At 34.3% G+C, this 25,106-nt stretch overlaps 1 protein-coding gene across 3 annotated transcripts in view; it reads left to right on the forward strand.

Moving 5' to 3' along the window:
* The window catches only part of si:ch73-63e15.2 (protein strawberry notch homolog 2), a 70,900-nt gene that overhangs the window by 40,561 nt on the left and 5,233 nt on the right, over positions 1–25,106 (forward strand). For 2 of the 3 annotated variants that reach the window (XM_051094281.1, XM_051094280.1), the window contains exons 5-26: positions 15,547–15,693; positions 15,924–16,007; positions 16,264–16,363; positions 16,442–16,602; positions 18,416–18,549; positions 18,657–18,747; positions 18,877–19,020; positions 19,817–20,040; positions 20,118–20,271; positions 20,484–20,660; positions 20,742–20,839; positions 21,067–21,149; positions 21,234–21,419; positions 22,571–22,692; positions 22,791–22,922; positions 23,005–23,140; positions 23,427–23,539; positions 24,060–24,131; positions 24,217–24,325; positions 24,414–24,485; positions 24,581–24,724; positions 24,809–24,903. In XM_051094281.1, coding sequence (XP_050950238.1) covers positions 15,547–15,693; positions 15,924–16,007; positions 16,264–16,363; positions 16,442–16,602; positions 18,416–18,549; positions 18,657–18,747; positions 18,877–19,020; positions 19,817–20,040; positions 20,118–20,271; positions 20,484–20,660; positions 20,742–20,839; positions 21,067–21,149; positions 21,234–21,419; positions 22,571–22,692; positions 22,791–22,922; positions 23,005–23,140; positions 23,427–23,539; positions 24,060–24,131; positions 24,217–24,325; positions 24,414–24,485; positions 24,581–24,724; positions 24,809–24,903 — 2,778 coding nt within the window. Of the gene's footprint in view, positions 1–4,673; positions 4,973–15,546; positions 15,694–15,923; positions 16,008–16,263; positions 16,364–16,441; positions 16,603–18,415; positions 18,550–18,656; positions 18,748–18,876; positions 19,021–19,816; positions 20,041–20,117; positions 20,272–20,483; positions 20,661–20,741; positions 20,840–21,066; positions 21,150–21,233; positions 21,420–22,570; positions 22,693–22,790; positions 22,923–23,004; positions 23,141–23,426; positions 23,540–24,059; positions 24,132–24,216; positions 24,326–24,413; positions 24,486–24,580; positions 24,725–24,808; positions 24,904–25,106 lie in introns of those variants that run through there. The other variant, XM_051094282.1, reaches the window with a different exon arrangement.

Below are 25,106 nucleotides of genomic sequence, written 5' to 3' on the forward strand. Positions count from 1 at the left end.
AATAAATAAAAAAAGACATTTATTATGGGTATAATTTATTTTGCATACATCATAACATCTCTTTTTTCATTTTTTAATAATAATGTAATACTATTATTATGTATCATACATTTATTTATATATATATATATATATATATATATATTAGGGCTGTAACGATAATCGCACGATGTCGTGAGGCGCGTTTAGTCAATGAAGCCGGTACTTTGATTAGCAGTAAAGCTCCATCACGTGCGTTCAGCTGGAGCGGCAAGTAATACACAGAGCCGTAAAGCACTGACAAGCTACGCCAAAATCGCGATTCGATTTTGCGCGCGATTTTGGCGTAGCTTGTCAGTGATGTACGGCTCTGTGTATTACTTGCCGCTCCAGCTGAAATAAATAAATAAATTAATAAATTGTTTTATGATTTATTGTGTAGATATGTAATATGTAATAATAGTAATATGTTAATTTATGTAGAATAATTTATTATATATGATTATTTTTTCCTTTAAAAATAAAAAAAGACATTTATTGTGTGTAATTTATTTAGCATATATCATATCTCTCTTTTTCCTTTTTTTAATAATACCAGTAATGCTTTTATTAATATTTAGCATATATTAGATTAGCATATATATTAGATTTATGATTATATATTTATAAATATATAATGTAATAAATGATGATAGATTAAAAATAAGGAACAAAATGATACAAAAATAATGTCAGTATTTATTAAATGATGATATTTTTATATTTATTATATTTTATTAAATATAACAGTTATTATATCAAAATAACCATAACAATTAATGATTACATATATTATTAAACAAAAACAAAATATATTTATATATTTCTATTTAATAAATTATCCATAACTATAAAAATACAGATATATAAAAGATATGTTTTTAATATTTGACAAATTATACATAAACATTTTTTCTTTTATTTGTTTATTGTGTGTTTTGCACTTATTTTATGCATATTTTAAAAATTCATATTCGAAAAACTTTTAGGTTACATGATAACCTGGACAATTTCTATGCATTGACAATAGTTTTGTCAAGGCTTTGTTAACATTCATTTAGGTATTTACGTGTTTCTTTTCGCTTTGTATTAAACCACAGGTAGGAGGTGTTAAGGATCACACAGCGATCTTGCATCAGTTTTTTTTCTCTCTCTCTCTCGCTTTTTTCTGGTGTTTCTCGCTTGCACACATGCTAATGTCACCTGTCACATGTACTGCAGTCATGCACCTGGCCTGAGGTTGTTGATAAGTTTGCAGCTGCAAAAGCACGGCGCTTAACTCAACCCAGCCGAGCGCTTCAAGAGACACTTCTAAAAAAAAATGCACTGCCAATCTCTTCACGCTCATGCATGAGACAGTAAGCAATCTTGTAATGAATTAAAGCTACATTACAAATGCATCTGGTAAATATTGTTGCTCTTAGTTGTTTTTTCTGGCCCAGCTCTGCATCTGGCTTCTGATTGGCTACAGAGATGCTCGTAAAAGAGGAAGGAAGCGAGTTAAAGTGTTCATTTGTTCATCTGTTTCTCAAGTGAAAACATTCCTTTTGGTTTACTTGCTTTGATGAGCACGTAAGATGTTTCGCAAACTAAAGGAAAAGTGAACCTGAACTCTACAACACAAGAGAACGTGAAACCGCAGGCCGACCACAAAAGCTCACAGACCTACATGCATTTGCGTACTTCTGTCACAGGCACGTTTTGTAGTGCATGCAGCGTCATCTGGGCCTCTGGGAGGGTCTTTGGAAAGCTTTTTTTTTTCTTGAACTAGTTAAAGCGCTTGCACAGATTGATTTAAGTGCTCAAACGGTTTTAGGTAGGAGGTTGCTGTAAGTGGATTTCGGAGGAAATGTACAGTCGTTCGTTTAACCTACACCGTTTCGACTTAACTGGAAGCCGTTTTTCCTACACATCTTACATAATTTCATTTTATTCAGAAGAATATCAGATTGTTGTGAATGTCTGTTTGTGTTTATAAATATATGTGTGTGTGCAAAATAATAATAAATATCGAAAAAAAATAGACAAATATTTTTATGAATAATATACATTTTATTATATTCATTTTTTTATTTAATTTTTAAAAATATGTTTTTAATGAATAATACTTTAAACAATAAAAATACAAAATAATGAATATAAATATACATTGTATCATGCGCTTTTATTAGTTTCATTTTCTTGTTTTTTTTTAAATGTATATTTTTTATCATTTAATTTAAAACAACCATATTTATTTGCGTACAATTTTAGTGTACTTCATATTTTTATGTATTTTTCAAATGTATAATCTATTTTTATAATTTAATTTAAAACATTTTTATTTATGTAAATAAATACTAAATATAATATTTTTTTAAATATATATTTTTTTAAAATGAAATGTATTTAAATATTATGTTTAAATATAATATATTTTATATTTTGATATGTTATTTTATAATTTAATGTAAACATTTAATACTACTAAATATAAAAATATCTAAATATATTTAAAGATAAAATATATTTAAATACAAATAGTTTTTACTCAGTAACAAAATTTACAGTGTATTTTATATTTTATTTATTTCTTAAAACAATCTTTTTTTCAAACTAGTTTAAATAATTTTGAATATAAACAAATATTTTTTTCTCAGTAACCAAATTTACAGTGTACTTTATATTTTTATGTTATCTATATAAAATAATACATAAGTAATACTAAATATAAATATATTTAAAGATGAAGTATATTTAATTGCAAATTTTTTATCAGTAACAAATTTTACAGTGTAGTATATATTTTTATGTATTTTTAAAATACATAATCTAATTTTATTTAATAATTTAAAACTATTTTATCATTTTATTGTATTTATCTATGTTAAATAATACAGAGATAATACTATATATATAAATGTATTTTAAAAAAATTCAGTTTTTTTTTCAGTAACAATTTTTACTGTGTACTTTTTATGTGTTTTTACATTTAAAGAAATTAAAAAAATTAAATGCAAATATTTTACAGTGTACAGTGTATGTATTTTTGCATAGTATTGATGTGTTTTTAGCAAATGTGTTTTTATTTAATTTTTATAATACATTAATTGGATTTTGTAACAAAATATTTCTTTTTTATTATTTTTTAATATGTTTCTAGATGTGTTTCTAGAGCTGCACATTCAGTATTGAATATAAATATATACAAATATATTTAAAAATAAAAGTATTTAAATACAAATATTTTATAGTATATTTATATGTGATTTTATTGTATGTATTTTCATTTTAGAAATACATTTTTCATAATATACTAATTTTATTTAGTACTTTTTTTTTGTAAATTTTTAATTGTACAGTGAATCAGTGAATTTTATCATTTAATTTGAAACCAGCTTATTTATTTCATTGTATTTATCTACATTAAATAATACTAAATATAAATATATACAAATATAAAATTATTAAATTTAAATACAAACATTTTACAGTATATTGTATTTTTTTGTATCTATTCTTTTTTAGAATTTAATTTTTCATAATATTTTAATTTTATTTTGTAACAATGTTTTATTTAAATTTTTTATGTAAGTTTCTAAGAGTTGCACATTAAATTTAGCTTTCAGAAAATGCCTTTTTAATTGCACAATCTAATTTTAAATAATCTTATTTTTGTATTGTGTTTATCTACATTTAATAATACATAACACTATATATAAATATATTACAGTGTACTTTTTTATTGTATGTGGGTTTTTTGTATTTTAAATGTTTTTTTTATTTTAGAATTTATTTTTTCATAATACATTCATTGTTTTTAAACATCAGATTTTTTAATGTGTTTCGCATTCAATTTTACGATGACTAGTAACCCTAAAATAAGCGTGTGCACCATTATTTTTTTAACATAAAAACTAAACGTCTGCATTGTGAGTTGCTGATACCCAGTGCTGCACATGATATTAAAATCACATGATTTTTTGCCTGTGCAAATGAATGGCACATCTTTCTCATCCCACCCCCTCAGTGCAAGCATATTAACCATCATTTAGACTAATAATCAGTGAGTCATGTTTACTGATATCTCCGTAATACTGAATCACACCACATCACGGCGCCGTCCTGTCGTGGTCGCGGGCTACTCGCGAGCCATCGATTTCTATTACCACTTTGTAGGCCCGCTTGGACGGCCTGACGTTCGTTTCGGTAAAAGAAACCCAGGCAGGTGTTTGTTTATCCCAGCCTGATGCGTTTCGGGAAAGCGGCCAACGGCGGCCGAATGAACTCGGCATCTAAGAGTCATAAAAACAAACGGCCGCGTTAAGTCGTCCACGTCGCCGTGAAACTCATCTGGCCTGATTGTTTCCCATTCATAAGTGCTGCAAAGGCCAGAGCCTCAGCTGGGAGCCACTAAACGTAATAATGATTAAATAATGATCTGGCAGGGTTAAACAGATCCAGCGCAGCCGCCACAGCGCTCTGGAGAACCGTAGCGCTGCACTGTTTACACTACGAATGCGGTTGAGTTACACCATGTACTGTAAAGAGGGCCTGACTGCCAGTAACTCTAGTCACTTACCAACAAAAGCATCATTTCCTGAAAGCTCCTCCCCTCCCCTCCCCCTCGCTCGGCTCCCCTCCCCTCTCAACCACCTTTAGCATTGAGGAACTAAACCACAATCAATATGAGTAAACCTCCACGCACATACCTGTCACTCCTCTTTCGCTAGGAAGGGCACGGGGGTCTGTGAGCAGCCTAGAAACGTACCTGTTGTGTCCCAGCAGGAGAGAGCCCTTTTTGTTTTCCGGCTTTGGGAATGTTGTTGCAGCTGCTCTGAGCTTTGCCGGTTCTTTCTCCAGCACATGGAAAGGAGCTGCCGTTTGCAGGAGGTGAATGATAGTGGCTGGACCCATGTCACTCATGCAGTTTTGGACTAAGTTTTATGCACAGCTGGGACGTCCGCCGCCCAAGGTAGAGCTCGTAAATCTCTTTACTATGAGGTTTTTGTGGAGTTTGTTTAGGGGGGTTGACAGATGAGAAATTCAGGTTCGGTTGCCCAAGACGCTTCTTGTGCTGTGCTCTACTTTGTTTCTCTTAAATTATTTCCTTGAACTGATAAGAAAATGATTTCCTCATCACTCTTCTGGTAGCGTCTGAACATCTGCGATCTGTCGCACAGCTGTCAGTTTTCTATAAACTACTGTTCTTTAGGCTGGTTTGATCGTGGGGGTTTTGTTTGCACTTGTGTGCAGTCATCTTGTCAGTGTGACTGTATTTTAAATAATAAAAGATAGAAATACATAGAATTTTATGTATGTTTTTTCTCAGTAAAATTCCTTTTAGTTTGTTTTTTTTTTTAAATTATATTTATGTATTTATTTTTTCATTTTTACTTGTATAAATGTATACATTTATATATTTTTAAATAATATGCAGCATTATTTATTTTATGTATATATTTATAAGTTAATAAAATAAAATAATAAAGTAAATTTATTTTTTTCTCAATAAAATGCCTTTTATTTTGTACTTTTTTATTTACTTATAAATATGTAAAATTATATATAATATTTAAATAATGTGCTACATTGTATATGTATATGTATTTTTTTCTCACTAAAATTCCTTTTATTTTGTACTTTTTATATGAATTTATTTTGTATTCACTTATATGACTATATATTTATATATTATATTTAAATAATATGAAACATTATATATATATATATATATATATATTTACACAAAGTAGTATATATAAATATTAAATATATATTTAATATAAAACAGATTTTAATTATTTTAATGTTTTCTAGTTCTTTTAGGATTTCGTTTTATTTTTTATTTTATTTATAAAAATATATAAATGTATGTATAGTATTTAAATAATATGCTACATTATATGTGTATATAAGTAAATACAATTATATGTATTTATTTTTATTTTATTTAGTTATATAAATATATAAATTGTATATTTTATATATGTATATATCATGAAAAAATATATATAAATATAACAAATATTTACATATATAAAATCCCATTTTGCAGTGTATTTTTATTATATTTTGAATGTGTTTTTAACTTAAAAATAGCTTTTTTTAAAGCATTTTATTTTTATTTCTATTTTTTTTTTAATAAATGACAGGTTCTAGATTGAAACTGCGTTCAGTTCTGCATTTTGGAACATCATTCTGGTTGCAAAAGCTGACTGGCAGCAATAAGCGTGACAAGCCAGAAAGCTGGTTTCCAGTAAGAGGTGGACGCAGGTGATTCTTGGATTTGGCGTAATTTTGTATTATTGCTGTTTTTGCATGAGCTCATTCTGCATTAGCGTTTGCATTTTTAAATCTCCTTTTTGCTGTTAAAAAGCACTAATGATTGCATCAATCTCAGGAAGTGGATGAACCACAGCAAAAGGTTTTGAAATTTGACATGATTTTTGCACATATATTTTTTTTTGTTGTGCACACACAAATCTCATAGTCGCTGAATGAATTTGAGATGAGAATGTCCTGAGTTGCGTGAGTTTGCTCTGGAGGACACTTCCCTTTATTCCGGTCATCATGATTTGTCTGTTATCTGAGGGGTTTGGGTCTCTATTTTGGGCCTGAGGCAGGGCGACGCTCGTGTTTTACGGGAACAGTGTGATGTAAAGTGCTGTTAAGGCACAATGAGTCTTCGCTTCCCAAACCGACGACCTGCAGCTCTGCATGACATGCACCACATCTTCCTTGCATTCAGATTTCCTTCTTGAACCTTTCTTTTTTCTTCACCTTTGTTTGTTTCGGTTCTTTTTTTCACTTGTGTGCTTTTGTTTGTCCTTTTTTGTCTACTCTTTAATTTGTGTGCTCTTTCACTTGTGTATTATTTCATTTGTCCATTTTTTAAAAATGGTCTGTTCTCTTTTTTGTAGGTTTGCCATTGTTTGTTTTAGGTCTTTCGTTTGTTATTTGTTTTGTTTGTCCATTTTTTAATTTGTCTGTCATTTGTTTGTCCCTTCTTTTTTTTTTTTTTTTTTTTTTTTTTTTTTTTATTTATCTCATCTCTCTTTAGGTTAGTTATCTGTTCTTTCATCTGTCTGTTCTTTTATTTGTAGGTTTCATTTGTCCATTTTGTTTTAGTTGGTCTGTTCTCTCTTTAGGTTTGCCACTGTTCATCTGTCCTTTTGTTTGTCTGTATTTTTGTTTGTCCACTCTTAAATTTGTCTATTCTTTTTTTAATTTGTTGTATATTTCTTTAGGCTAGTCATTGTTCATCTGCTCTTTCGTTTGTCCATTCTTCATTTGTCTTTTGTTTGTCTATTCTTTTATTTGTCTGCTTTATTTGTCGGTTCTTTCATTTGCCTGTTCCGTTTGTATATTCTTTTGTCTGTTTCGTTTGTCCATTCTTCGATTTGTCTGTTTCTTTTGACCATTCTTTCATTTGCCTGTTTAATTTGTCCACTCTTTTTTGTCTGTTTTACTTGTCTATTTTTCCAGTTGTCTGTTTCATTTGTCCATTCTTTCATTTGTGTGTTTCGTCTGTCCATTCTTTCATTTGTCTGCTTTGTTTGTCCATTCTTCATTTGTCTTTTGTTTGTCCATTCTTTTATTTGTCTGTTTTGTTTGTCCATTCTTCCATTCGTCTGTTTCATTTGTCCATTCTTCCATTTGTCTGTTTCTTTTGACCATTCTGTCATTTGTCTTTTGTTTGTCCATTCTATCATTTGTCTGTTTCGTTTGTCTGTTCTTTTATGTCTGTTTAGTTTGTCCATTCTTCCATTCATCGGTTTCTTTTGACCATTCTTTAATTTGTCTGTTTAGTTTGTCCATTCTTTCATTCATCTGTTCCGTTTGTCCATTCTTCCATTTGTCCATTTTGTTTGTCTGTTTTTTGAATTTGTTCTCTCTTTCTTTGGGTTAATCTTTGACCGTCTTTTTTTCACTTTTTGATCTGTTTGTTCTTTTGTTTGTCCTTTCTTTTTGTCCATTTATCTGTTATTTCTTCCTTTCTGTCTTTCCATTATTTGTTTGGTCTTTTTGTTTGTTTGTCCTTCCAGCTCTTTTTATTTGTTTCTTTCTTTCTTTCTTTATCTGTGTTTGACCACTTTCTTGTAGTACATTTCCTCTTTCATTTGTCAGTTTTTATTCTGTGTGACGTGTTTTCTTTCTTTCGGCCGTTTGCCTGTTTTTTTTCTTTCTTTCTGTTTGCCTGCTTCCTTTTGTACAAACGTTTGCCATCTTTCTTTCAGTCATGCGCCACCTTTCTTTCAGTTGTTCTTTCTCTGAGTTCATATTTTTCTTTCGCTTGTTTGCTATGTTACTTCCTTGTATTTTTTTCTTCCTTATATCTGTTTATTTTTTCTTTCCATCTTTAATTTTATTTCTCCTTTCCTTTGCCATCTTTTTTTTTTTATCTCTGTCCTTGATCTTTGTCTTCCTCCTCCCTAAACAAAATAAATAGGACATAAAACACATCAGGAAGCTTGATAATCTGGCAGTGACGCTTCGGGCTCATCTGCAGTTTTCCCGTCAATGCTGGTTGGGAAGGTTCAATAAGTGTCATGGTGTGGTGTAACCTGACACATTGTCGTAATAATGAGGCTTTATTACAGTACAGGAGTGTCAGGAGATGTTTGTGTGTGTGTTTTCACTCGTACGCACCAGCTTTACTCATCTTACACCAGAGTGTGGCCACCAGCTTGTCTTGCAGGTGCATCTTTTTCCTTATATTTCATACAGGAAACATTTACGCAGGCTTACAGTAAATGATGCGTTTCTGGTGGTCCCCACAGACGAGCGTTGCCAACTCATCTCTACCGGGGCTGTTTACATTTCCCCCCGGCAATGATTTTCAAAGCTCTTCTACTGTGAATAACTGGCACAGAGGATATATTTTGTCATTTTCATGTCATTTCCAGCCTTTGGTTGTTGAATGTTTATGCTGACAATGCATAGTGGCGCCTGCCGAATGGGAAAAAATGCGCTTTAGGAAACTCTACGATCTTTGCCCAGTTCACCCCAACCCAAACAGACACCTCAGCAGTCTTCAAAGCAACCTTGGTTTTACAGAGCACCGCATCCAAAAACCAGACAGAACTGAAATTGTCTGTTCACAAGGCTGAAAAGTGTCGATGCGTTGCAGAATTTTTCTTCAGGTTAGCCTGCTCAGTGGGATTTAGGATGGAATTGACTCTTGTAAATTCAGAAGTGAAGTAACATTATGACTGCATTAATATACTTACACATGCGGTTGCAGTTAACAACTGTTTTGATGCTTTACTAATCAGTTATTTCTGTGATATTCCATTGATCCCCAAATGATTTAAAGCATTAAAATTACCATGTTCATGTCTTTCTTTCTTCAGTCGGAAAATATAAGGTTTTTGAGGAAAACATTCCAGTGCAGCCTCAAAGGCCTCTACATGATCCCAGCCAAGGTATAAGGGTCTTACCTAGCAAAACAATTGGTCTAATTTTCTAAAAAAAAAATTTAATTTTAACCACAAATGCTCATCTTGCACTAGCTTGACTTCGCACATGTTGGAAAGGTCATGCATGATGTAGACAGAAGTACTGACTCAGTGTTTACAAAGCGAATGTGCAAAGGTAAAACAACGATGTTGGACGGTTTTGAAGTTGGAGGAGAAAATGAGATGAAAATGAAAATGAGATGACGAGGAACTAACCAAGTGTGACTTTTCAACGTGATTACTTAATGTGTGAAGTCTGCGTCGCAGAGCTAGTGCAAGAAGAGCATTTGTGGTTAAAAAGTATACATGTTTTAATTTTTTAGAAAACGACATCGCTAGATAAGACCCTTATTCCTTGTGTGGGATTGTGTAGATCCCTTTGAAGCTGCATTGAAACTGCAGTTTGAACCTTCAACCCGTTGATCCCCATTGAAGTCCACTATATGGAGAAAAATCCTGGAATGTTTTGCTCAAAAACCTTCATTTCTTTTTCGACTGAAGAAAGACATGAACATCTTGGATGACATGGGGTGACTAAATTATTATGAAATATTTAATTCAGGAGTGAACAAATCCTTCAGTGTTCAAATAAAACCATCATTACTTGCTCTGCCTGTAGGATTTAAAATTAAATTGAGCAATTTAAACAATGAAGAGACAGTACAAATTAAATTTGATATTAACAGCTAATATTGTTTTGAGAAGAATTTTTGACTGTGAAGTATTTAACAACAAAAGCAGCATTTAATAAGTCACTTGCTGGTAGGTTGCACTGTTTTGCATATTGTAAATGATTGCATTACAAGGTTTTCCTTATGGAAATTTTACACTGCATGGTGTCACTGGTGAAGGTTTTATGTGCATGGTGCAAAGACTCAAATTTACCATGATGAAATTTGTTAAAAAATATATTTTACAGACTTGCATAAGTATAACGAAGGATCAAAGAAACCACAGAACAATGATGTATTTCACTGGGAGGATTGGATAATGACCCTCAAACCTTGAGGGTTGAACTGTTACTGTGTTTATTTGCAGGCATTTTTACCTCGTGATCATAAAAAGGCTCAATTTAATCTGGCAGATATCCACCGTCTCGCTCAGGAACAAAAGATGGTCTCATTCATTCGAGGTCACTGAGTTCACATAAGGTCACTTGGTAGTGGGAGTAATGAGTTGCTTTTTGTTCATTTTCCTGCGTGTACATTTATATTCACGTTCATCATAAATCTCTCAAAAAGGAAAAAAAAATGATCTGTTTAAATGTTTCTCATTTGTTAGTTTCCTTCCTTTTTTTTCTCAACATCTTTGCTAACAAATGAAAAAGTCAGCTTGTTTTGCTTTGACGTTCCGTTTAAGCAAATACATTTCAGGGAAAGTGAAATATTAATAACTTTCATCAATCCGATGGCACTCCGTCATCCTGAAGCGGGGGAATCCCTGTTTGCTGGCTCAGCAGTGGAGAAAAGGAGTGGAGAGAGGAGGCGGCCTGGCCTTCCAGGAAGTCTCGCCTTGTTCCTTGTGGTTTGCCCGAGAATGTACAAAGTCAAATTATGCCGTTGCCGTTTGCTAAACAATATCCAAAGTCATTCCCCTTAGAGAATTACAGAACAGTTTTTTTTTTTTGTTCGCTTATTGGAATCAAGTTGACTTCTGGGATTTCTTTGTTCTGTTTGGCAACGCTCTGCAAATGTGTCCTCAAAAGATCAAAGCAAGCTTAAAATACGTTACAACATGATTCTGACAGCAAAACGCGACCGCAGCTGTTTGATCAGCATAAAATGGGCAGGTTGCGACCTCAGGTTTCAGATTCCCCCCCTGCTGATGGTTCTGGCAGCATTTTTACTCCTGAATCCAGCGCTTCCTGAGTTTTCAGTAGGAGTGGATTCAGTGCTGAGATGGGTCTATATCAGGTCCCTGATGGAATGTTGCCAGTCTATATATGGGCATAAATGTGTTTTTGTCTGTTGTCAAGTCATTCTGTGTTCCACAAGCACTTCATCCTTCCCAGCACAATGAAATCAATGAGCAACATCATTTGAATGCGGAAAGACAACTTAACCACTGCCTGGAGACAGGAACAGACTGTTGCTTAAACAATCAAGTTATTATGGTATGAATTAGGCCTAGACTTGTAATGAAGTCTAGGTTCACACTGCTTCAATAAATGGCAGCATTTCAATTTTAGAAAAGTTTCTATTAGTTGGAATTAGTTGGCAAACTAACATTTTCAAGGTTATTATTAGAAATTTGAATGATTTATCCTTTAAATAGTGCTGGGCAATGATTAATTGCATCCAGAATAAAAGTTTTTGTGTACATAATATATGTGTGCGTACTGTGTATATTTATTATATATATATATATATATATATATATATATATATATGTACACGCACATGCATGAAGATATTTAAGAAAAATGTTAGATATGAAATATTTTATATACTTTATATAAAGTGTATACTGAATGTGTGTGTCTATCTATACAAAATAAATACACACACATACATTATATAAACAAAAACTTTTATTTTGGATGCGATTAATCATGAATAATCATTGCCCAGCACTACTTTTAAAAGAGAATTAAAAAAATAAAAAATTAAATGTAAAATTTACAGTTTAAAGTAAACACATACAAGTTCTTTTAAATGTGAAAATTAAAAGGTATACATATATAATATAACAGATTAATATAAAATATGTAAATAATGTAAATATTACATATAATGTATAATGTTTATATTCAACAATATACATTATTTAATGTCCAAATTACATTTTTTAAGGGTATTAATAAATGATTTATGTGTGTGTGTGTGTGTGTGTGTGTGTAATTATTATAATTTACATGAAATATGTAAATCAATTTATTCTAAAAACATTACTTAATATAACTATATACTACATATAATGTCTATATATACAGTATATGTGTGTTTGTGTGTAAATATATGAAATAATAAGGTCAATATGGTCATTACAATACAAATATTTATTACAAATTATATTTAACAAAATAAATAAATATGTAAATATTTTGTGTGTAAAAATGTTTATGCACACACACACACATGCACATACACTCGTGTGTGTAAATATATGAAGTAATACACAGTTTTTTTTTTTAAATGAAAAATTAAAAAAACAAATTGTGATATGGATGAGATCTTAGATAAGAAAGAAATGATGCATGATGGCTGAGTTTTCCACTCTGTTTCATGTCGCTGCTTTTAATCTGCATTTATTATCTCCATAATCAAGAATAGAGGAAGTACAATGACTTTGAATTTGTGGCCTCTAACAAACCTAGCGTGCTTTTTGTTTTTTAAACCTTTTATCTGAAAGAGCTCGCAATCAAGCTCTCACGGTACGATACTGCTGTGACCCAACTAAAATCACAAACACACACGCCTTCCATATTGCGAAAAGTCATGTTTCCTAGAACCTCTGATAACAGCTTTTATACACAAAGAATAAAAAGGTTCCAAAACATTGTGATTTATGATTATATCAGTACAATCCTGAATTGAAATATATTTTAGATTGTAAACAGCTCATTATGAGGTCGACCTCAATCTCACTCCCTTTTCTTCTTAATACTGAAAAATGGCTTCTATTAATGGATCGAATACCACGGGCCCTGGCCACCCTCCAGTTCCTGCTTGTTTACCACTCGCTGGTTTTCCTCGAACAGTGAAGAGTTCTTTGAAAATCTTGGCATCCCAAGCCCCTTCGGATCCCTCATACATTCCACTAGCGTACACATGCAATCTTTTACTACAAAAGCCTCTGATTAGTTGAGTGCATTGTCCTTCACAGCCAAAGCCTAATGCTGTGGTGTTGCGTGTGACGTACCATCTGCACTTCATCTGCTCTGTGTCTTAATTAGATTGCGGGTTCAGTGGTTCAGGGTGTATTTACTGGGTATATATTTCACTGCTATCTCTAATCTGGTTCTTTATAGTAAAACCAGATGAATCTTAAAGGGAAAGTTCACCCAAAAATGCAAATTCTGGCGTTAATTACTCACCCTCATGTCATTCCAAACCCGTAAGATCTTCGTACATTTTCGGAACACAAATGAAAATATTTTTGATGAAATCCGAGAGCTGCATAGAGGGCAACGCGACCACCATGTTCAAAGCCCAGAAAGGTAGTAAGGACATCATTAAAATAATCCATGTGGTTCAACTGTAATATTATGAAGTTACGAGAATACTTTTTGAGTAAAGAAAACAAAAATAACGACTTAACAATTTCTTCTTTTCCATGTCTGACATTCTAGTCGAAATTTTTGCACGTTAAAAAATAAGTACAACCTCAAGCGTCAATCACGTTTACACACTGCTACCAAAACTTTCGTCCATCATAAAAATTCAGATCGGGTTAAAATTTTCTGCGTTATTTGCATTTGTAGCAAGCATTTTGAGAGGTGTTTTAACAATTCTGAGCCACCTTGATGTTCAGCGCGTGCGAATTTTGACAAACACAAAAAAAACGCATACAAAAATTTTAAACAAAAATATTACGGAAATATCACGACGCATGGATGTGGTGCTGCTGACACAGGAGCTGGCATTTTGACGCAGAACGTCCATATCTCTTAGTTTATCATATGTATTTTCTGATTCAAATAAGTAAAGCAGGGCAAAAAAATTGCAAGTAATCCTTTCTGTCGAAATCTTCAGATGTTTACGAAGTACATCGTGCATTAGGACTGGATGATATGACCTAAAATCAAAAAAGTTTTACCTCAATTACGATTAATGAACAATTTTTGTTGTTTTTTTCTTTGCCCTGCTTAAGTATTTATGCTAGGTTCTTGCTGGCAATTCAAACAGAACACATTTTTGCATCTAAGGCTATGTTTACACAAGCGCATTTTCGTTTTAAAACGCATAACTTTTTTTTGTTTCTAAACTGATGTGGGAAATGTTATATGAGTCAATGAGGAAGGCTTGTTGCCAAAACATCTGTATGCTCTGTTGCTAAACAATAATAATTGTCAATCATTAAGAAGATTAAGCGAGTGCGGATCATTTACGTAAATATGCATAACTTTTGCTACGGTTACGCCTGACATTTACACTACTCTGCATTTTCGACCCTCGAAAACGAAGACTTTCAAAAACACTGCAGACCGCATTTTAGTTTAAAAACTCTGGGGTTGCGTTTCAGTGTAAACGGACCAAAACGGAGAGTTTTGAAAACGATGGCGTGGCTGTCCACGTTCGCTCTGCGTAACCTTGACGACAGTGTAAATAATAACATCATGCTCATTGTTGCGTCTCATTTCGGAGGTTCATTTAAGAAAAATAACCGTTAACCATTAAACATAAAAAAATTACTGTTTGTTTTTTCACCCCAACGAATACCAGTCAGTTTTATTATAGTTACTTCTCTTAAATTAAAACATCGTTGATGACGTATGCAGACTGAATGGTCATGTGACGTGCGTTTTCAGTTGTTAGTGTACATGAGAGATCGTTTCTGAAACACCAGTGTAGACGAGGATGGTTTTCATTATAAAACGGCATTTTAAAACGAAAACGCACAAGTGTAAACAAGGCCTAAAACGCGAGACGCAGTTTTAAAAACGCCCATGTTGCCATCAGATACAAAGTTGCCATGGTGACCTGTTACTGTAAACAAAAGCTTGCAATGTTAGCCCCGCCTCCGTGGTCTTCTGATTGGTCCACTGTTTTGGAACTAACATTGAAGAGTGGACACAGAAGAAATTAAATAAAGTCGTCGTTTTTTTTTTTTTTCTTTGCACACAAAAAGATTCTCGTAGCTTTATATCAGTACGGTTAAACCGCTGATGTCACGTGGAGTATTTTAACGATGTCCAACATGGTCAGAAAGCCGTCGGATTTCAGCGAAAATATCTTAATTTGTGTTCCGAAGATGAACGAAACTCTTAGAGGTTTTGAAACTAAATGAGAGAGTATTTTGCATTTTTTGGTGGACTGTCCCTTTAAGAAGTTCTTAAAGTGACCACGCTTTTTTTCTCCATAACCTTTTTTAGCACTTTGAACCAGGTCAACAAGTAAAATAATGTTTTTTTTTTCTTTTCTTTCAGGACCTCTCTTGTCTGGATGATCTGTCGATCTTCTCTCCTCCGACTGACTCTTTATCCGAATACACCGTTAATAACTTAATCAGTACTGACATGCCTCCCAACGTGCCCACGATATGGGACATCAAAACACCAGCATCGGTCCAAGAGGTGAGGCTAATTATTGACAGCATACAAACACACACACACACGCTTATTCCAAATGCTGTAGTTTTTGGCATTTGTGCTGAATATTATTTCCGCAATACGAGAAACCACACCTGTGATTGACACACCCCGTGAACTGAACCTTTGTTCCTGCTCTGATTGTAAAGCATGTGATATTTTTGTTGGGTTTAACTTTTTCTTTCACTCTCTATTGTTTCCGTTTTCCTCCTCAGTTGAATTCTAACAGGTTTCAGGGTTTAAACTCGTTGGATGACATCACTGCTATCATTAATACACCACCTATAGGAGGTTATCAGGTAACTCCCGAATTGTTCATTGTTTTTAATAATGATGATAATAATAGTCATAAAAATTTTAAAATATATTATTAAATGGCATATATTTTTAGAAAAACATTTGCAGCAAAAAATATATTTTTTTAAATATTTAAATAAATCATTTAAAATAAAACTATATATATATATTTTAATTAAATGTACATGAGATTTTAATGTGTCTGTAATGTCTTTCTCTTTCTGTTTTTCTTCTCTATCTCATCACGTGATTACACAGAGACCCCAAACACAGCCAGAAGAGGAAGAGGAAGTCGAGGTGGAGGAGACAGAAGAGCTGGGCCATGTTGACACCTATGCAGACTACAGGCCCTCTAAATGTGAGCGTTGCTTTTATGCACACATTTTATGGCTGTTTGTGTCATACTGGAAGATTCATTCTGGTTTCGCTCTCTCAGCCAAGATAGGAATATCCCATCCTGACCGAGTGGTGGAGACCAACACTTTATCCAGCGTACCTCCTCCAGATATCACCTACACCCTGTCCATCCCAGAGACCACCATAAAGAACGGCCTGCTCTCTGCCTTGCAGCTGGAGGCCATTATCTACGCCTGCCAGGTACCCCTGGCCAGCTTTATCTTTCTTCTCCCACTTAGTCAAACAACATGCACAACAAAACCTTAAAAGAAAATAACAGACTGAACAAAACACCCTTCTACATTTGTTTAAAAAATATTTATTTATTTGGTTGTTTGTTTTATTGAGACGCTATTTACAAGCATTTTTAATTGTTTACATATTTTTGAAATGCTAAGTTCCTGATTTATTTATTTGTTTGTTTGTTTGGAGGCTATTTACAAACATTTTTTAAATTGTTTAGATCCTTCATTTTTTTTTTTTTACTTTGTTTTTGTTTGTTTAACCCTGAGTCCTTTTTTAAATTGCTCAGTTCCTGATTTATTTTATTTATTTAGAGATTATTTACAAACATTTTTTAAATTGTTTAGATCCTTCATCATTTTTTTTTTTTTTTTACTTTTTTTATTTGTTTAACCCTGAGCCCTTTTTTTAAATTGCTGATTTATTTATTTTTTATTTAGAGGCTATTTACAAACCTTTTTTAAAATTAGTTTAGATCCTGCATAATTGTTTGGGTTTATTTGTTTTATTTATTGTACTATTAGTATATTTTATATTATTATTTAATGTTTAATTCTGAGCCTATTTTTAAATTCTTCAATTCCTGCTTTATCTACTTATTTTATTTATTTAGAGGCCATTTACAAACATTTGTCACATTTTTTTAGATCCTGCATAATCGTTTGTTTATTTTTGCTTTATTTGTTTTATTTATTGTATTATTTTAATACTTTGGTTTTATTTATTAACATTGAGCCTATTTTTAAACTGCTTATTTCCTGCTATATTTACTTATTTATTTAGAGGCTATTTACAAATATTAAATTGTTTAGATCCTTCATAATTGTTTATTTGTTTCTGGTTTTATTTGTTGTATTATATGTATATTTTGTTTTTATTTATTGTTTAACTCTGAGCCTATTTTTAACTTGCTCTGTTCCTGATTTATTTTATTTTGTCTTTTTTTAGTCTTTATTTTTTTGTATTAGATTTTCTTTTTCTTTATATGTTTTTATTTATTTTATTTATTTAGAGGCTATTTACAAACATATTTTGTAATTGTTTAGATCATGCATAATTTTTGGCTTTGCTTTATTTATTGTATTATTTGTCTTTTTTTTTGTTTATTGTTTAACTCTAAACCTATTTTTAAATTACTCAGCTCCTGCATTATTTGTTTGTTTGTTTGTTTGTTTCATTTAAGTTTTTTTTTTTTTAATTTATTTATTGTATTATTTTGAGGCTATCTAGAAAGAACTTGTTTAGATCCTGCTTTGATTTTGTATTTATTTATTTATACAAAATTAAAGCAGGACCTAAACAATTAGTACTAGTTTTTTCTTTTACTTATTTACTTATGTTTTATTGTGTTATTTATTTTTTATTATTTATTGTTTTATTTTAATAATATTTTTTTATATTTTATTTTATAAAATAAAATGACCTTTATTCTGCACAGTTCATTAAGGCAGTGTTTCCCAACTATATTTGTCTGTCAAAACTTTTATAACCAACATTATTTACCAAAAAAACAACCCTCTGAGACTGTAATTAATGCTAAATATAATGAATTTCATGGCATCTTCAAATGTTCAAATATTTTTTTATTTTATACTTATAATTTATATTACATTTTAAAAGTTATACACTTCTCAGTTCAGTCATAATCTCACTGTTCAGTTCCATCATAAATACATAGTAAATTCAGCATCAGACTGTTTGCAAATATTTTCATCGTCATTAACAGGCCATTAATATTGACTCCTTTTTTTTTTAACACTTCTTTATACAGCAACACGAAGTGATTCTGCAGAACAACCAGCGGGCCGGTTTCCTCATAGGGGACGGCGCCGGAGTGGGCAAAGGCCGCACAGTGGCTGGCATCATTCTAGAAAACTACTTAAAGGGAAGGAAGAAAGCACTATGGTAAGCGATCTCCAGATCCATCAGGCCCTGCAAAACTCACACCGTTCACTCCACAATCAAACGCAGACTTTAGATCGGTTGCCTCATCCTCCTCATCTCTCCTCCAGGTTCAGCGTCTCCAATGACCTGAAATATGACGCAGAGAGAGATCTCCAAGACATCGGTGCACCCAATATACAAGTGCATGCCTTGAATAAGGTCACTATTACTGTGCGGCTTAATATGGCAGCACTGTTAACGGAGATCACGTTTCCAGTGTAGTGCATTCTCACAGACTTTCCCCGTAGCTCTTTTCGACGTGGCTAACTGTAATTTTTTTCCATGCAGATAAAGTACGGAGACACAGCTACCTCAGAAGGGGTCCTGTTTGCGACCTACTCGGCACTAATTGGGGAGAGTCAGGCAGGCGGCCAACTCCGAACACGTCTGAAGCAGATCCTAGACTGGTGTGAGCCAGGTTTTGATGGAGTTGTATCCTTTGCCTTCTGTGTGCATAAAATAAATATTGCTGGCAGGGGTTTTCGAATTATGTGTTGCCCCTTGTGAAATATATGTTGTTGGCAATTTTAAAGCAATATTAAAAATTCAATGTTCACAATAATTTACGATAATATATTAAAATGTTTTAATATATTATTAAAATATTTATTGAATATTAATATAATATTGAATATTATATATGTTTTAAAATCTAAATATTTAATCACAATTCTGTATTAAATTGAAGAGGAAATATAAATCTGGAAAACATTTGTATTATTATTACTATTTATAACAATTTATAATTATATTAATGTTAGATTTTATATATTATTAAATATTAAATAAATGACCTTTTTTGTTTAAATTTTTATAAAATATAATTTTCAGTGTAGTAAACATTTGTAATATGTTGTATTATTATTAATTATTATGTATAAAAATCTCTAATAATACTAATATATGTACCATTTTTATATTATATTATATTTTAAATTGTATAGCATTTTTTGTTACTTTTTTTAAAGGAATATTGCTGTTGTTAGTGTTGTATTTTATTTATTTTTTGTTACATATGTAATTTATTTATTTAATATAATATATTAATATATTTATTTTTTATATTATTTATAGCATAGTGTTATTTTGTTTAACACAATTTTTAGTTCTTATAGTAAAATACATTTTACAAGAATTTATTTTTGTTTAAAAGTTTTTTTTTACACAATCCTCAGCAAAATATGAGGTTGAACAATGAAGTAGGTTTTATCCTTGACCACAAACATAGATCATATTTGATGAATGCCACAAAGCCAAAAATGCAACATCCACAAAGATGGGCAAAGCCGTGCTGGATCTGCAGAACAAGCTGCCGTTGGCCAGAGTGGTGTACGCCAGCGCCACAGGTGCCTCAGAGCCAAAGAACATGATCTACATGAGCCGTCTGGGCATCTGGGGAGAAGGAACCCCCTTCAGAACCTTCGACGACTTCCTCCACACCATTGAGAAGAGGTTTGTAGAAGAACACAAACCTGTTCGCTGACAAATATGAAAACAGTCCTTTATGAATATGTGATCTTCATCGATAGGGGCGTGGGGGCCATGGAGATCGTCGCAATGGATATGAAGGTCAGCGGGATGTACATCGCACGCCAACTCAGCTTCTCAGGAGTCTCATTCCGCATAGAAGAGATCAGCTTGGATGATGATTTCAAACTTGTGTACAACAAAGCTGCTAAACTTGTGAGTCACGACTCCTACTTGTTCTTACTTCTACTTTAAAGGGATAGTTCACCCAAAAATTGACAATTACTCACCCTCAAGCCATCCTAGGTGTATATGACTTACTACTTTCAAACAGGACAGTATGTCAAGTATCTAAACTGGCCTGTAAATGGGTTACTTTGATGTATCTGACATATATCTGATATGCATATCTCATATCTCCTTTGCAGTGGGCGGAAGCTTTAGCCGTGTTCATGCAGGCCGCTGATGAACTCTGCATGAGCTCCAGGAAGTCCCTGTGGGGCCAGTTTTGGTCATCCCACCAGCGTTTCTTTAAATACCTCTGCATCGCCGCGAAGGTGCGCTGCCTGGTGCAGCTGGCCAAAAAGGAGTTGGAAGCTGGAAAGGTCAGTTAATCAGTGACCCTAAACTCTCTCTAACAATTATTTCCTGCTATAGGCATTTTACACTTCTTCTCCTCTCTCTAGTGTGTCGTGATAGGGCTACAGTCAACAGGCGAGGCTCGAACCAGAGAAGTCCTTGACGAAAACGACGGGCACCTGGACAGATTCGTATCTGCTGCAGAGTAAGTGAATTTCGGGCATCATTGAAACCTTACGGTCACCTTATGACGTCGTCTTTCCAGAGTAGTGCACATGCAGTTTCACAATGATAGGAAGGTTTCTCAATATGTGTTAGTGTGGTCGTCTCATAGGCCTTGTATCATTCTGAAACCTAGTGTCATCTGATAATAACCACTTCCCTAGGTCATCGGCCATTACACGAAAATTGACTTTTTGATGTTTTTCTCAGGGGTGTGTTTCAGTCGCTCGTCTGTAAGCACTTTCCATCAGAGAAGCAGAGGAGAGAAAAAGGGGCTGGGAACAAGAGGAAACGTGAGTTGGGTTGCACTTTAGCATCACTGTTTATATATCGGCAGTCTTTGGTTTTATCCTCATGGTTTGGACGTTCTGACGCAGGTAAGCCACGGGGACGCCAGCCGAAGCAACCCAGACACGGTACTGAAGTAGCGGGAGTAATCAACATTAGCGATGACAGCAGCACTGAATCTGACGCCATGGATAGTGACTCCAACTCCTCGCCAGACTCAGTCCAAGACAACACTGACGACGTCATCTTTGTCGATCAAACCAGCTACCAAGCGGGTATGTTCATGGTGCAACTCATATTTTTTCTTCCAGAACAAAAATTTACAGATAATTTACTCCCCCTTTGTCATTTAAGATGGTAATGTCTTTATTCAGTTGTAAAGAAATTATGTTTCTTGAGGAAAACATTTCAGGAATTATCTACATATAGTGGACTTCTATTGTGCCCCCAAGTTTGAACTTCCAAAATGTAGTTTAAATGCAGCTTCAAAGGGCTCTAAACGATCCCAGCCAGAGGAAGATAGGTCTTTTTGAAACAAATTGATTTTTTTGTTTTTTAAAGTTATATTTATGGGCTTTTTACACCTTTATTGTGAGAGGACAGTGGAGAGCTGACAGGAAAGTAATGGGAGGAGAGCAGGGAGCAGGATCGGCTCGGGATTCGAACTCGGGTCGCCGTGAGTGCAGTTGTACTATGTGTCGATGCACTAACCACAAGGCTATGGGTGCTGACACAAATTGACAATTTATATACGTTTCAACCTCAAATGCTCGTCTTGTCTCGTCTCTGCGATGTGCGTGCATAGTCTGTGTAATCCGGGTCAGTACAGTTAGGGTATGTCGAAAAACTCCCATCTCATTTTCTAATTCAACTTCGAAATCATCCTATATCACCGTTTTACCTTTTTTGTAATGGGCGTTTGATCTTCTTTGCACGTTCACTTTGTAAATACTGGGTCGGTACTTCTGCAGCGATGTAGGATGATTCTGAAGTTGGGGAAGAAAACGATAAGGAAGTTTTTCAACATACCCTAATTTTATTGAACCGGAAAAAACAGAGTTCGCGCAGAGCTAGACAAGACAAGCATTTGAGGTTAAAAAGTATATAAATTGTCAGTTTGTTTCGAAAATGGCCGATCGTTTTGCTAGATAAGACCCTTCTTCACCACCTGGCATTGTTTAGAGCCCTTTAAGCTGCATTTAAACTGCATTTTGGAAGTTCAAACTAGGGGGCACCATTAAAGTCCACTACATGGAGAAAAATCCAGAAATGTTTTCCTCAAGAAACACAATTTCTTATCGACTGAAGAAAGAAAGGCATGAACATCTTGGATGACTTGGATGATTATCTGTACATTTTTATTCTGGAAGTGAACTTCTCCTTTAAAGTAAGCAAAAGCAATTGATTTTCGCTTTTATCCTCCCAGCACGGTTAGAGGAGATGAAACAAGGGCTTCTCAACAAAATCGCTGAGCTGGGAAAAGAACTACCTCTTAACACACTGGATGAGCTCATTGATAAATTTGGAGGTCCAGAACAAGTATCTGAGGTACTTTATGTGTTCATTCTAATGGTCTAAGGATAGTTACACCTTAAAAACAAGCTTGTGTGCAAGCGCTAAACATTCTTTGTGTCTGTGCCACCCAGATGACGGGACGTAAAGGCCGAGTGGTGCGTCGGCCCGACGGCAGTGTCCGATACGAGTCTCGTGCTGAGCAGGGCCACACTATCGACCAAATCAACATCAAAGAGAAAGATCGCTTCATGAATGGCGAGAAGGTAAATCTCAGAAAGGAAATCTCCAACCTTAAGCTCTGATTCCTTTGGTGCATTCTGTAAAACTTTCCTTTACTCCTCTCAGTTGGTAGCCATCATATCTGAAGCGGCCAGTTCTGGGATCTCACTTCAGGCTGACAGAAGAGTGAAGAACCAGCGGCGGAGGGTTCACATGACCCTGGAGCTGCCTTGGAGTGCCGACAGGGCTATCCAGCAGTTTGGTAAGTAGGCAGCATTACCTCATGCCTACCTATTAAGTTTGTGCCCATGCACCAGTTATTTCATCTACTCTAAGTGGGACAATCTGTCAGCTTCAGGCTAGATCACAAGTGCTGCTGAAAAGTGGTTACACTGTCAACACCCCAACAGAGCGTCAATAATTCCGCCTGCATCACCCAGCCACAACCTCTAATCTTGTCATCAATCATGTCGCTCTTTTTCCCATAAAGAGTCTCAAGTGTGTTACTGTGCCACAACAACTCACTGATAAAACTTTCTGTTCCTCAGGTCGTACTCATCGTTCCAATCAAGTCACGGCACCAGAGTACATCTTCTTAATCTCCGAACTGGCAGGGGAGCGACGATTTGCATCCATCGTGGCAAAGAGGCTGGAGAGCTTGGTGCGTCCCTGACATGCTAACTCCTAGTTGGTTTTGCATGTCTAAAGTTTAGGCAATAGTTCACTCAAAAATGTCATTAGTTACTCACCCTCATGTCGTTCCACACTTGTATGGCCTTCGTTCACCTTCGGAACACAAATTAAGATATTTTTTTATGAAATCCAAGAGCTTTCTGGCCCTGCATAGACAGGAACGCAATTGACACATTCAAGGCCTTCAAAGGTAGTAAGGACATTGTTAAAATAGTCCATGTGACATCAGTGGTTCAACCAAAATATTATGAAGCTGCGAGAATACTTTTGTGGGCCAAAAGTACATTTCTAGGCCTTGAACGTGTGTCAGTTGCGTTGCTGTTTATGCAGGCTCAGAAAGCTCTCAGATTTCTTAAAAAATATAGTCATTTGTTTTCAGAAGATGAATGAATGTCTAACGGGTTTGGAACAACATGAGAGTACTTACGTTCAAATCACTACTCGATTCAAGGCCTGACATTTTGAACCTACGTCTTTTCTTTTCACAGGGAGCTCTGACTCATGGTGACAGGAGGGCTACAGAGTCTAGAGACCTGAGCAAATACAACTTTGAAAATAAAGTGAGTAACTCTTTGACATAGAACAGTGACACTGCTAAAAATACTCATGGACTAACCCGTGGTCTGTTCTGGCTGTTTCTCATAGTATGGCACCAAAGCTCTAGATAAGATTACCAAAGCAATTCTTGGTCAGATCGAAAGCAAGGTTTCCCCTCCAAAGGAATATCCTGGTGGCGACGCCATGTTCTTCAGAGGTAAACAGGTTTTGTGCTTTATTGTGTTAAGATGTAGATCAGCTAGAACTTTGATCTCACCAAAAACACCAATGCTTTTTAATCCTAGACATGAAGCATGGTATGATGGACGTAGGCATGCTATGTAGTCAGTCGCGCTTGGGCATCAACACTGAAAAAGGTAAGGTTTCCACAAGAGACGTATTGCACTTGACGCATTTCCTTATATGCTAATCCACATACCTCCTGACATCATGTGACTACTCTTTGTTTCAGACTGCAACATCACTAAGTTCCTCAACCGGATACTAGGCCTGGAGGTGCACAAACAAAACTCCCTCTTCCAGTACTTTACGGACAATTTCGACTACTTGATCGAAAAGGACAAGAAAGAAGGCAAATACGATATGGGAATACTGGGTAAGCAGCACTTCTTCTGTTGATGTGGTACTTGAAGTTGCATCGATCTGCTTAGGTGACAACCAGGTATCTGTTTTCTCTCAGATCTGGCGCCAGGGAATGATCAGATTTATGAGGAGACGCAGGAGAAGTTTCTGACGGCGGGAAATCCTCAAGATGGTCAAGTTATCCTGTACAAGGTCAGTTTTTTTGCAAGGAAGTTGCACTAATTCTTACATATGGAGGTTCATAGAAAACAGGTCTTTAGTGGTTAAACTTAGAAAATGTGCCTAAGGCGCAATGAGTTTCATGCATGACACCCACTACAAAACATGCTAATCATCCCTTCCACCAAGAGCAAAGTTTATTTTGAGAGCTTACGCAATGAAGACTGGTTTAACAG

This window comes from Labeo rohita, chromosome 22 (genome assembly GCF_022985175.1).
Source record: "Labeo rohita strain BAU-BD-2019 chromosome 22, IGBB_LRoh.1.0, whole genome shotgun sequence".
Classification (NCBI taxonomy): Eukaryota; Metazoa; Chordata; class Actinopteri; order Cypriniformes; family Cyprinidae; genus Labeo; species Labeo rohita.